Source organism: Typopeltis vanoorti, chromosome 7 (assembly GCF_054136105.1).
Source record: "Typopeltis vanoorti isolate ZY-2024b chromosome 7, IOZ_Tvanoo_1.0, whole genome shotgun sequence".
Lineage (NCBI taxonomy): Eukaryota > Metazoa > Arthropoda > Arachnida > Uropygi > Thelyphonidae > Typopeltis > Typopeltis vanoorti.
Window position 1 is genome coordinate 51,318,009 of NC_143555.1, and position 13,378 is coordinate 51,331,386.

At 36.1% G+C, this 13,378-nt stretch overlaps 1 protein-coding gene across 1 annotated transcript in view; it reads right to left on the minus strand.

Annotated features, from left to right (window-relative positions):
- Positions 1 to 13,378, minus strand: part of LOC150104672 (general transcription factor 3C polypeptide 6-like) — a 129,907-nt gene that overhangs the window by 67,536 nt on the left and 48,993 nt on the right. Inside the window, exon 4 of the mRNA XM_090395259.1 lies at positions 8,422 to 8,539. Within this exon, the coding sequence (XP_090251385.1) occupies positions 8,422 to 8,539 (118 nt within the window). The remainder of the gene's footprint in view (positions 1 to 8,421; positions 8,540 to 13,378) is intronic.

Sequence of the window (13,378 nt, forward strand, 5' to 3'; positions counted from 1 at the left end):
ATCCAGGCAACCAGGCAGTTGACTGGCCACCTGAAGCAATAGCTTATGCCCTTTTTATGCATGTGCACTAGTGACCTTGAAAGTGTGACAAAACAAATCTTTGAGAGATTTCCTATCGACTGAGCTTTAGTTTAAGAAAATATAATGAATGATTCTTGCATTATAAGCTGTTATCTTTAGATACCTCTGGCCCAGAAACCTTGTATATGATTTTAAATAGCATTATTTATCGCTCATGTTTTTCTGTGTTAACTGAAGAAAAATGTGACAAGATTCAAAAGATCAATTAGTTGAGGAAAGAGATGAAATGGATGCGGAATGAAGTTAAGATAATTCAAGATACGTATGGAAGAGTGAAAATGATGAAAACAAATAATGTTGGTATAAAAGAGGTAACGAAAAGCTTGCAAGTGGTATTGTATGGTGATTCAATTACTAAATGTGTGCTAGACGAGAGGATGCATAAAGTATGTTTTACTGGAGGTAGAATGAGTAGAGTGATTGAGGCATTAGATATGAGAAGTAAGCAGAGACAAAGGAGTTGGTAGTTGTAATAAGTGCAAATGACTTGACTGTAAACAAAGAGATGTCAGATTGGATACCAGGAGATTGTTGAGATGGATAAAAGAGTATAGTGTGATAGGAAAGGTATGATATGTTAGCAGAAATGTGTAAGAAGAAAGGAGTGCAGTTTGTTAATGTGTGGAATGAATTTGAAGGACAAAGTGAGCGATGGACTGCATTTGAGTGGTTTTAGTCGCTTGGAGAGACTGCTGCTGGAAGATAGAGAAGTAAGTGCAAAGAATGAATCTGATTCAAGTGGTAAGGGACATGGAAGAATGGGAGAGTAAGACAGGAGAAACTGAACAGGTGGTTGTGAATGAAGAAGTGAGCGGCATGAGTATACAAAATGAGAGAACAGGTGTGCAAGACTGACAATGAAACGGGGAGGCTCAGAGTGGACAGAGGAACACAGTGTGAGAAAGATAGATGCTTCAAGAGGATGTGAATGCATGTGCAGACAAAAAGGGAAGGGGATGACATGAGATCAAGGGAAAACAGTTGGATCTGAAGAAGGTTCGAAGATGAATAAGGAGAAAAAGAAATAGCTCGAGTAAGCATGGAGAAGTTACATCAAATAAGATGTGTCAATGAAACTACTTTATAGAGCCAGGAATAAGCTGCTGTGTTTGTATACAAATACTAGAAGTGTAAGAAACAAGGCAAATGAAATGGTTGCATTAATTCAGTCTTCATCCAAAAATTACTGGCATAAGGATAGAAATGGTAAAAATGGGAGGGGGAGTGCTATTGATGAAAGAGAAAGAATTAAGTCCATACAAAGTAGAGATTAAAGAGGGAAATAGTGCCAGTGATTTTGAGGCAGTATAGTGCAAGATACAGGTGAACAGAATGAAATACTTAGTTGGAGGTTGTTATAAACCTGGTAATGTGGATGGTAATGACTATGAAATATATAATCAAATTAGTCAAGCAAATAAGAAAAGGGTGATTATTATGAGCAATTTTAACTATGGCATTATAGACTGGGATGATGAGATAGTAACTGGAAGTAAAGAAAATGAGTTTGAGTTTCTGAGAGACAACTATCCCAGAGAGTATGTAACAGAGGGCACATGAGAATTGAGGGTCTTCGATTTGATCATCTCATCAGAAGATGTAATTATAAAAGAGGTGTCAAATCACCCTCCAGTTGGTGAGAGTGACCATGAAGTTATTACCTGGGTGGTTGCCAGCAATGTGAGGACCTCTGTGAGAAATGGGTATATGCGGAACTACAAGGCTGGTAATTATGAAGAGCTCAGACAACAGCTTGCAGTGTAGCACGGAATGAGGAGTTAGCTGGAAAAGAGATCAATGCAGCTTGGAGGATATTCAAGAACTATCTAGTAGAAGCAATGTCTAAATGTATTCCAAGGGTCAGAAGGTTAAATAAGGTAGGTGTGAAATGGAGAAGAGAATAAGCATGCAATACAAGAAAATAGGCATTATGGAGGCATCTTATACATTTCATAGCTTAAGAGAAGCGTTAACAACCAATTCCATGAGAATTACAAAGACTAGGCAAGGAGGATGAATTGGTTGGTAAGGGTAGCAAAAGTAAAGTATGAGCAGCAGTTAGTAATGGAGCTAAAAAGAATCCTAGGGAGTTCTTTCAATATATAGCCAGAAAAAAAAGATTATGGAAATATGACATTGATTGGAGAAAATGGTATAAGGACAATTACTGTGGAAGATATAGTGGAGATACTTAATGAGCAGTTCATAAATGTCTTTCATTCTTGGGACTGTGACATCATGGATAATAAACATGTATGGAGAGAATTGAGCAAATTAGATGTTGATAAGGCTGTCAGACTTGATAATATATCACCATGTATTCTGAAGGAATGCACCAGGGAGGTGACATCTGTCTTGGCATATTTTTTTAATGTGAGTCTTGCACTGGGTAGCGTTTCAAAGGAGTGGAAGAAATGTGCTGCTTCCTAAGGGAGGTGAGAGAACTCAGGCATCAAATTATAGGCCTATTTGTGTGTCAGGTGTTGTGGTTAAGTTGTTGGAGAAGCTGGTGAGAATTAGAATCCAGAATTGGGTTGACAACAATGGTATTATCCTTGATGGACAGCATGGAAGTTGTTTCATGTTGGTCATGTTTTAGTAATCTTACTTATTACAATAAGGTGAAGGCATCCTTGAACAGAGGAGAGGGATACACAGTGGTATTCTTAGATTTCCCAAACTCTTTTAGTCTGTCAGCTTATATTCTCACACTAGATAGCTTCAAAGGCACACCTCCCACATCCTTACCCTTCTCTGAATTTTTATGCTTGCTGCACTTCTACAACTAGCAATATGACTTTCTTCTGTCTATCCCTGAAAATACAAAACCCCATGCATTCTATCCTTACATCATCCACTGTCATCCAAACCTCACTAACACAAAAGTCTGACATTAGGATGGGCTGATTTAAGAGAATATAACAATTTTGAGATCTTGCATAAGGCTATGGAAGCTACTTTTTATGCAAGAACTGTCTTAAGTATTTTAGTTTTGTTACATGATAAAATAGGGCAAAGTTACTGTCTGTTACCTGATTACATAACAATATAAAGCACTGAAGGATACAAAAGCACTGTACTATTGAATTTCTGATTTCTATCAAAATTGATTTCTATCAATTTTGAGATAGTGTGTGGATGAGGCAATTAAGTTCTCATTTAAATTCCCTGCTCCCAATACATTGTTTTGCCTGTATTCTTGCAAAAAAAGACCACAGTTTTCATTTACCTTTAATAATGCACAATAGAACAGTCAACACCAGATCTCTCTCTTCTCAAATTATTCCAAGTCTTTGCTAACATAATTTCCAAATCTCAAATGCACAGCCTTGGAATACTACTTTCAGATTTAGGGTGGTGCGCCCAACACCTCTTCAAGCATTTTTAATGCAGTTCAAAAAACAGTGCTTTGGTTGACTGATCCTCCCACCCCTTTCACTCTTCAGCCACTGTCTCAGATGGTCAGTTTCCACATTGTATTTCTTCTACAGATATTTCCTAAGGACTGTTCAGCAGAATTAGCATCCATTATGTCTCCCCTATCCATATCTGGAAATCTACAGGAACAAAGCAACAGCTATTCAACATCCTTTTACAGTTCAACTGCTGACTCATGAAAACTGTTACTCCTAGTCATTTATTCTATCGACCTCAGTTCTATGGAACAGTCTTCACAATGAAGCAATCCCCAAGGACTATAACCTCCAGCTCTTTAAGAATAGCAACAGATTACTATGCCTGACCACAGCCCATACACGTGGCATTTATTTACTACAGGTCTTGCAGCTTCTCATGTGTGGCAATGATATAAAATCACTGCCAGAGAATGGTTTAGATAATGATTAGGATTTTGAGTGGATTTGGAGATTAATGCTTTAGTCAGTGCAATCATTTAGGTCAGGAGAGTGCAAATAGTAATCAGACCAGTGGCAGGAAAAACAGGAATCATAGAAATTCTCAATTGGTATCACTATGGTGGTTGAAGGATATACGATAAGAGTGGTTATGTGAAGGATGTTCTATGGAAAAGGTAACTTGAATGTAGTTGTAGTTTGAATTACAAGAACTGCCATTCACGAACATTTAGATGGAGAAGTAGTTAGCAAAAAAAGTCTACATTAGGTGAGGATCACCTGGTAAGCAGATGAATAATTTGATCAGGTCATTGCTAACAGCTTAAAAGTCGAACCTTTTAGGTAGAATTCATATTTATGCAAATTCCACCCACAAAAAGTTGGATTCCTACAGTTCATTGGTACTGTGGAGAAACTAGTGATGCTGCACTAGTTAATTATATTTCATATACTTCTAAAACATCTGACTGATAGGGTTAATCATCAAGGGTTTTTCAGCAGATTACCAAATTATGGTCTGCATTTCTTTCTTCATAATGGACTGCCAGTTTTCTGATTGTTTGTTCAATGCATGGAATTGGTGGAGGATGTTCATTCTTCAGATTTTTCCATTAATGCAGATGTTCCTCAGGGCTCTGGTATTTCATCCACCTTCTCACTGACCTCAAACCCTATCCACAGATTTGCTGATAACATTACTCCATTTGTCTAATAACAAACTTGATAAACATACCCCAGGAAGCTCAAAGATCATCTACAATCAGTGTCCTAAACTGATCATAACATCCTTCAACAGGATAATAATAATCTAATCACCTTCAAAGCAATGTGTTAGATCCTGAATGGAGGATTCTCTAAGAAGTTGTTCATTCAGAATCTAACATCAAAATGCTAACTAATTTAAGATAATACCTGCACACACCAGCAGAAAGTAAGAAAGACTTGGTTTGTTGTATAAGAGAATGTGCATTAATATGTGAATTGTATTAGAAATATTTGTAGTCAAAAACAGAAAACTAAACTAGAGAATTCTGTCAGATTAATGATTCTATGTAAAAGAAATATTAGCTTAAATTTGTGTCCTATTAAGCTATCTCAAATAATGTAAGTCGTCACACAGGTAATGAGTAACAGTGCAAAGGTCGCTTCCGAAATGCACGTATCATTCGTAATGCCGGAGGCTACAGCTTATGTGGAAAATAACGTAAGTGCGCATTCCTGGAAGACAGCACCTAACAGCAATAGGGAGAGTAAGGATCATCTTAAGGGCATTAAAACTAAGGGTCATGCGAAAAAGAATACAGCAAAAAGAGGGCACTAGAACAGAGAATATAAGGCAATGCGCACCATATTGTAGGCCTCTTTTGTTCCAGATTTCATCTCGAGGATTCTTGATCGGTGGTCGGAGAAAGGATGAGGCAGGGTTCTATGATGTCGGACGGTGGTCGTTTTCCTGATTATGCTGAAAAAGATTCTACGTGGAGCCGTATGCGAATCATAAGCTTATGCAGAATTGTGCCAGTCGCTGGGTGTCCCATCGGAAAGGAGCGGAGATAGCCCTCAGTCGCGGAAGAAACTAGTTCGAGTCCGGCAACAGTAGAAAGGACAACGTAGCCAAAAGCCAGGTGCCGAGATAGCCGATCGAAGGATGACCAGAGTAACATGTGGTAGTTAATAGACCTTCAGAAAGAACTGGGTAATGTAGAGATCTTTGTTATTTGTTACGGAAGTGATAGAAGATAGAAATTTGTGTTTGATTAAGTAATATGGACAATCCTTAGAGAACTTTGATAAGATTTTGTATTTGAGACAGCAAATTCTGTTGGACAAGGAATTGTCAGGAATGAATCTAATTGTATGTGACTGAAGTAATAAGTGTATTTTGTTTAATAGATAACCTTAACTGAGAAAGCAACAAGTTGTATAATATGTACTCTATGAATAGCATGCATGAGAGAATCTTAATTTAGTGTAATATTGTCATTGCTTTCTATTGTTCTGTGTGATTAATAATTTGATCTGTCTAGGTGAACTGGATTAATTTAGAATTGTTTAATTATCTTAGCAAGAGATTTAGAAGTTTTAGTATTTTGATTCAATTTAGTTGTAATTGTCATTTAGTTCCAATACACGTTTTATTGCATATGCCTGAGTCATGCCTGAATTCGAGATATCAAATTACCACTTATAAAATTAGAACCATAGTGGGAGAAATTTTGGTATATATATGTTTAAGAATAGATCATTGGTCATGACTGCAAAGTACCGATATCTATTTAAGTGTGTGTTAGAGTGTATGTCAATGAATCTAGGAATATTTCCCTGAACTTGAATAAATTCCTGTTATAGGATACTGGCTGGTGCAGTATTTATACTGCACCAGTTAGTATTTATACTGGTATGATATTAGCAATGCTATTGCTAGTATCTGAAAAGGAAATATCCCTAGGTGGAATCTAGTTAGGCTACACACAAGAAAAGATAATAGAGGTTAAAGAAGTATATAAGTTAAGAAAGTAGAGAGAAACAACGACGTAACAAATGTAATCTTTTTTTTTTTCCTTGCAGAGGAAAAAAAGATCTTACTTCTTCTTCCCTTAAATTTGATTATGCTCATCTTAACACTCATGACAAGATTCTCAGACTAATATTTACCTCTACCTTTCCTGCACAAATATAATTATCCTCAGCTTCCAAAAAACTTTGTACGGTAATCCCTCGATTAGCGCGCCCCTGATTAGTGCATCATTTTTTTCCGATACCCAAATTCAATTAGTGCACCTATACAGATCTTAAAAATAAATGTTACAGATTTAAAAAATTTTCTATCTATACATTTTTATCGCTAATTATTTTAAAAAATCACTCACCATAATGAAATAATTTAGTTCCGATTTAAAACATTTTACAAAGTTATTTTTAACTTTGCATACTACACTACTTCCATGTACACTATGTTCCAAATTTTTACTGCCAAAATTTATGTCATCTGCTATAGTATGCCCACAGATTTGAGACCCTTCAACACTTCTGCGCATGTTACAAAAAGGAGAATCCATTCCGATAATAGGGTAATCAATCCTTCTTCTGGGATGAATTGTTTATTATTACACGTCGGAAAATTAGCTTCTCATTTATGATCATTGTAGTTTTTAAAGTGTTAACTATTTTGCTTGTATAACAGTTGGGAAATTTTATCTATAAAGCACGTGATTTCGCATGTTGGCGACCAATTCGTACGTCCTTCAAAATGATAACATCCAAGAGTTAATTAAATCTCATTCTGAAGAATTGAGTGATTCCAACCTGCTAAATTTAGATGCACAGCAGGAAGATCCTGAAGAATATGAAAAAAATTTAACCACTGATAGTCAGTCAAAAGAGATTTCACAGAAACAATTTGAAAATATTTTTCGTACAATCGAAGTTTTTATGCAGCAATGCTTAGAGGCTGACCCTGACGAAGAGAGAGAGAGAGAAGCAGTGAAATTTGCAGAAGAGTAGAAGAGGCAATAGGGCCCTTACCGTCGGTTGTATGAAAAAAAGAAACAAAATGCCTGCCAAACTACGTTAGCTCAATTCTTAATTAAGAAGTAGAATAACGAAATTTATATTCTGAATATGTTTTATTGTCCTTCAGCTTCAAGGTTTTACTTTAACTAGACCCTGAGACATACCCTAATTCTTCTATAAAAAATTAAGGTTCAAAAAAGAAATTTGAGGAATGAATTATACATTTTCCCATAGTTATTATATTTGATTAGTGCGTTTTCGGTTAATGCGACTGTTTTAAAGAAAGCATTAGGTGCACTAATCGAGGGATTGCTGTACCCTTTTTTCATTCAAGACATTACTTTTCATCTTTTCAGATTATGCTACTAAATCTGTACAAATCCCAAATCTTCTAAAACACTGAACTGCTGCTTTTGCATTTGGGGATGCACCAAAAAACCTACAAAAATTTTTCATGCCATCTAAAGGAGGCTGTTTGGCTAAATGATGATCCACCTCTCTCTCTAGTCACCATCTACCACAGTTCTGTGGAAGACATTTTTCCATGAAGTATTCCCCAAAGACCAACCTCCAATTCTTCAAAAAGAAGCAACAGATTACATTGTTCTTGACTCCCTTCACACACATGGCTTTAATTTGCTATAAGGTTTACAGCTTGTAATACATATGTGGGGATTAATATAAAATGTGATGACAAATATACGTATCAGTATGTTTCATTCTAAAGCAAAAACTGGGAAGCAGCAATTGCTTGTGTATATATTAAAAGCATTTAATACACATAGTAGTCTGATTTGGAATGAAGTGATTACATACTCCTTTTGGAATTCTACTCTTTTCAATTATACAATTCGATATTTAGCTTTCACTTACAAATTTTAATTGGATGTTAATCAAGTAAAACTTTAAACCACCCAATGGGAGCATACCATACAATTTTAGAAACACTCAAAACAGATTTAATTAAACTTACCATCTTTATTAGCAGAAGAACAATCTTCAAATACAATAAATGAACCAATAGCTTCTTCATGTTCACCAGCAAATATATGGTTACCTATTCGCATCACTGGATTAGGTTGATCCAGTCCCTACAACATATTTCAAATAAGAAATTTTATAAAATAAAGATTACATTAAAAAAAAATTACATGGATTAGTTAACAGTTTCAAGTACAATTCATATGATTATAGAAATACACATTGTTCTTGATACTATAATGCAACTGGCTGGTGGAGCAGTTACCTGTTCTCCGGCCAACAAGTTCAAATCTCACCATGGGCATGGATGTTTGCGATTGTCATTAGGTGAGAGATGAATTTTACCACCAGTTGCAAGACCTCTGCCCTGCTCACTGGAGGCCTGGTCCATGTTTAGCGACTAGAAGTTTTTGGATTATGTAAGAAATAAAAAATACAAAAAAAATATTAATATTAAATCCTTAGCCCAGCCAAGGTTCTAACATGTTAGAAGTTTCCAACTTACAGGTACAAAGACCCCCACAGTGAATACTAGGACATCATGGTAATACCTAATTGTTTTCTTATAGAACTTACTACTGGTTCTATAAGAAAAGAAAAGTGTCTGGACAGCAACTGTTTGTATTTCCCATTGATGGCAATATAAGGTCAGGCCTCCTTCTGTTGCTATTACAGCCATTAATAGCAATTCCTCTTACAGTATGGTGAACAGCTACAATATTCAATAAGGTTGAGGTCAGGGTTTTGGGCTGGCCAGTTCTCCCATCTCCATGTCTTCAAACCACAAGCTAGGGGCCCCCTTGCTGTGTGAGTAGGTATGTTATCCTGCTGAAACAGGAAAGGGCGTATTCCAAATGGTAGGCATCAGCGTTTAAAGATCCTGACACAGAATCCAATGGACCCAATCCAAACCAGAAAAAACAGCCCCCGACCATTATGCTCCACCTTCAAATTCATAGTCAATACAAGACATTCCTATAAGTATCATTCATCAGGCATCCACTAGGTCTAGGCACATCCATCAGACTGCCAGATTGTGTACCATGATTCATTGCTCCAGGGACCGTCTTCCACTGATCCACAGTCCAATCGTGGTGTTGTTTGCACCATTCCAGACAACACCAGGCATTGGCAAGGAGCTTCAGCATGACCATGAACCCAAAGTCAAACACTTCTTAGTGAATAGTTCTGTCACTGTATCAAAGCTCATGTGGAAATTGTTTGCGATGATTGCTAAGGCCGACTGAATAACTAAACTTGTGGGCTCCAACTATCATACCACATCTGAATGGACTCAACTCTTTTTTGTCCACTCATCCTGCTGGCAAAGAATGCCTACACTGCTAATGTCCATGTGCCTATGCTTATATAGTATTGTAAATGTGTATCTGCATCATATGGGCAAGGCAAGGCAACAGAGCTATGGGGGTGTCTGGACACTTTTGGCAACATAATGTACATACATACATACATACATAAATAGTATGTATATGTACTTACACGTGCTTGCATTGAGGAGTACAATGAGTAAGCAGAATCATCATTTTCTGGTGTGTGTGTGTGTGTGTGTGTGCGTGTGTACTGCCTAAAATACAATGACAGTTAATAAAATTACTATTCATTACTAGTTGCCAATATATAACTTAAACTGGTTCCAACCAGGTCTATTATATCTAAGGTACACTGAATTCTCTATCTCAAATTCCTTAATTCATTAATTAAGGAATTAATTAATTCATCTGTCTTTTTTTTTTCCCCTATTATTTTTGTTTAGTACCTGCTTTTGTTTCATCTGCCCTTTGGTTTAAATAAAGCCATATTACCTTCAACTTGTTCTACTAGCATATTACTGTATAATTTCAAGTTCAAAGCAGCAGTCAATGCCATTCCTGTTTTTTTTTTTTTTTTCTCTCTCTCCTCAGAACTTTAATATCAGCAATTTTCCCCACCTCCACCTAAACCAACTCTCAGACCCACATGTTAAAATTGGTTTCAATGTTGCATCGCATATGCTGTAAGTTTGCTTTGCCTGACCTCTTCTAAACTTACTCTTCACTAAACTAGTCTCGTTTATTCCATAATCTATTTTATGTTTTACATTGTGATAAGGAAATTTTGGAGGTGGTTCAGAAAAACAGAACTAAGATAATTTCATAACACTGGAAGATGGCTATATAAGGAGAAATTGAGAAAACTGCCATTGTATAGCTTAGAGGACATTATAAATGTCAGCAAATTGCATGTGACAAAGGAGAATAAATGGGAACATTTTTTTTTTTTTTTTTTTTAAATCCAAGTAGATGATTGAGTGGTGAATTTATGTTCAAATATAACAGATATGTTGTTGCTATTTGAATGAAATCCCCAGTTAGATATGCAGACACCATAGGAATATATCAAATTAAATATAAAAATATATCTTCATGAACTTTAAGTTACATTACGAGGGCTGTTTGAAAAGTTTGATAAAAAAATAAGTTAAACATATTTTTTTAAATCACCTTTATTTCTCAACACAGTCTCCATCGAGGTCTACACATTTGGTCCAGCGAGTTTCCAATTTTTTCATCCCATCTAAAAAGTAAGATTTGTCAAATTGTGCAAAATAGTCATTGACAGCCTTAATGACATCCTCGTTTGAAGAAAATTTTTACCCACTGAGCCAAATTTTTAAGTTTGGAAACAAGAAAAAGTCATACGGGACTAAGTCCAGAGAATAAGGCGGATGTGGAACCAATTCGAACCTCAATTCATGCAATTTTGCCATTGCCAATGTGTGGGACGGTGCATTGTCTTGATGAAAGAGCACTTTTTTGTGTGCTAATCTTGGCCATTTCTTCTTCAGTTCTTCTATGCATCCAACAATGATGCATAATAGACTCCTGTTATTGTCTTATTCTTTTCCAAATAGTCAATCATGATAATTCCTTGGGAATCCCAAAAAACAGTGGCCATCAGCTTCAGAGCTGACAAAATGGTCTTCGCCTTTTTTCTGTTCTCTTTCGATGGGCATTGTCCACTGTTTTGACTGCCTGGACTCAGGTATGTAGTGGTGAATCCACGTTTCGTTTACGGTCACGAATCGATGCAAAAAATCCTGCAAATTGCAATTAAACATCGCCAAACACTGCGTTGAAATGTCTTTTCGAATGTGTTTTTGATTGACAGTCAACAAATGTGGCACCCAATGTGCACACAGTTTTTTCATATGCAATTTTTCATGCAGGATATTATGCACCCGTTCATTTGAGATGCCTACAATCTCAGCAATCTCAAACACTTCCACTCAGCGGTCTTCCATAACGATACCATGGATTTTGTCAATCATTTCCAACATAGTGACTTCAGTCGGGCTTCCGGAGCATGCTTCATCTTTGATGGACTTACGACCAAGTTTAAACTCCTTTATCCAAAAATAAAAATAAATAGTCTTTAATGCTGGTGCAGAGTTCCCCATGAACTGCATCTAACTCAGCTGTGATCTTCATGGCTGTCCACTTCTTCAAATAAAAGTGTTTTATCACTGCACGAAACTCGTTTTTCTCCATTTTTATGAAAAATGCAAACACGGTCATTTTAAATGCTTACCAAACGAGAACTATGCATTACTCGTGGCTAAAATTTTGCCAGGGGTCATGAAAAAGATGATACGTGCCGACACTGGTATGAATGAATGAATTGCGTTGCATTCTATTAGAAATTTACCAAACAACCCTCATATTACTAGCTTTAAAAATTTGTAAGAAAATGTTTGATAAATGTGATTTGTTATATTGGATCATCAAGTTTAATGCTGTGCTATGAGATCTTACAACTGGATGTTCAAAGCATCACTATTTTTTTTTTCTATCATCTTGCATCAAACAGTTGTTTTTCTTCCATTCTGTTTAAGTGACAACACCACCTTAGATTCGCTCTTCTCACACATTCTTGAATGCTAATAATATCACGTTTCTTCCTACCTTCATTTTTAATACGATTCTACTGTTGATTGCATGTATTCATTCCCCTACTTTTTCTCAGGACTCAATATTTATGGTCACTAGTTTGATCAACTGCTTTACTTCTAACCGGACTCTCAGATCTGCAAGTTAAAACTGGTCTGAACACTGTTTTGTGTACACAAAACAGTGTTCCACTTTATCTGGCTCCCCAAATATCATCTTTGCTTATTCTATTGTCTATTATCATATTTAATTTGTCATTTTTTAATTAATTCACTATGAGTAGTTTATATCAACGTTGAATGATTAGCCAAGCTCGATGAATAGACTTTTTTTATTCATTAAAACAATGTTTCTTCAACATGTTCCACTGTCATTACAGTTGACAGCATCTTCAGGACAATATTTAACCAAAAAAAAAAAAAAAAAAAACTCTACCTACAGCCATTATTTCTCTAAATTGAAAAATACTTGAGTGAAAGTTACAATCATGCATATTATTAGGCACATCATGCACAGTCTACATTGTTGTATGTAGTTGCTGGCATAAGAGGTTGCGAATGTTACATACATTAATTAATGACCTCCAGATGTCATTAAATATAAGTCTTCGGTTTCTATTTAGTGTAGCATGCGAGCGAATGACCTCTGAAGACTCCTTGAACAATCAGATGAAAAGCATTCTCTTATAAGTAAGGCATGGAATAAGCTTGCCAACCAACCTACTCAGTGATGTTCTGCGAGGATGCACGCTATTAGTCCACTTTTCTGTTCTTGTTTTCAAGTTTGTGCCCATCTTTTTTTAACAGGTTTCAAAACTTCTTCCAGTTTGACCAATACACTTTTTCCACAAGAACAGAGAATTTTGTATACCCCAGCCAGGATGTTTGCAGAATGGAACATTGTCTTTAAGAGAAACATAGGAAACTTTAAGAGGGTGTTAACTGGATTGAAGGCTGTTCTAATGTTAATTTTTTTTTTTTAATAAAAGCATAGAGGATATAC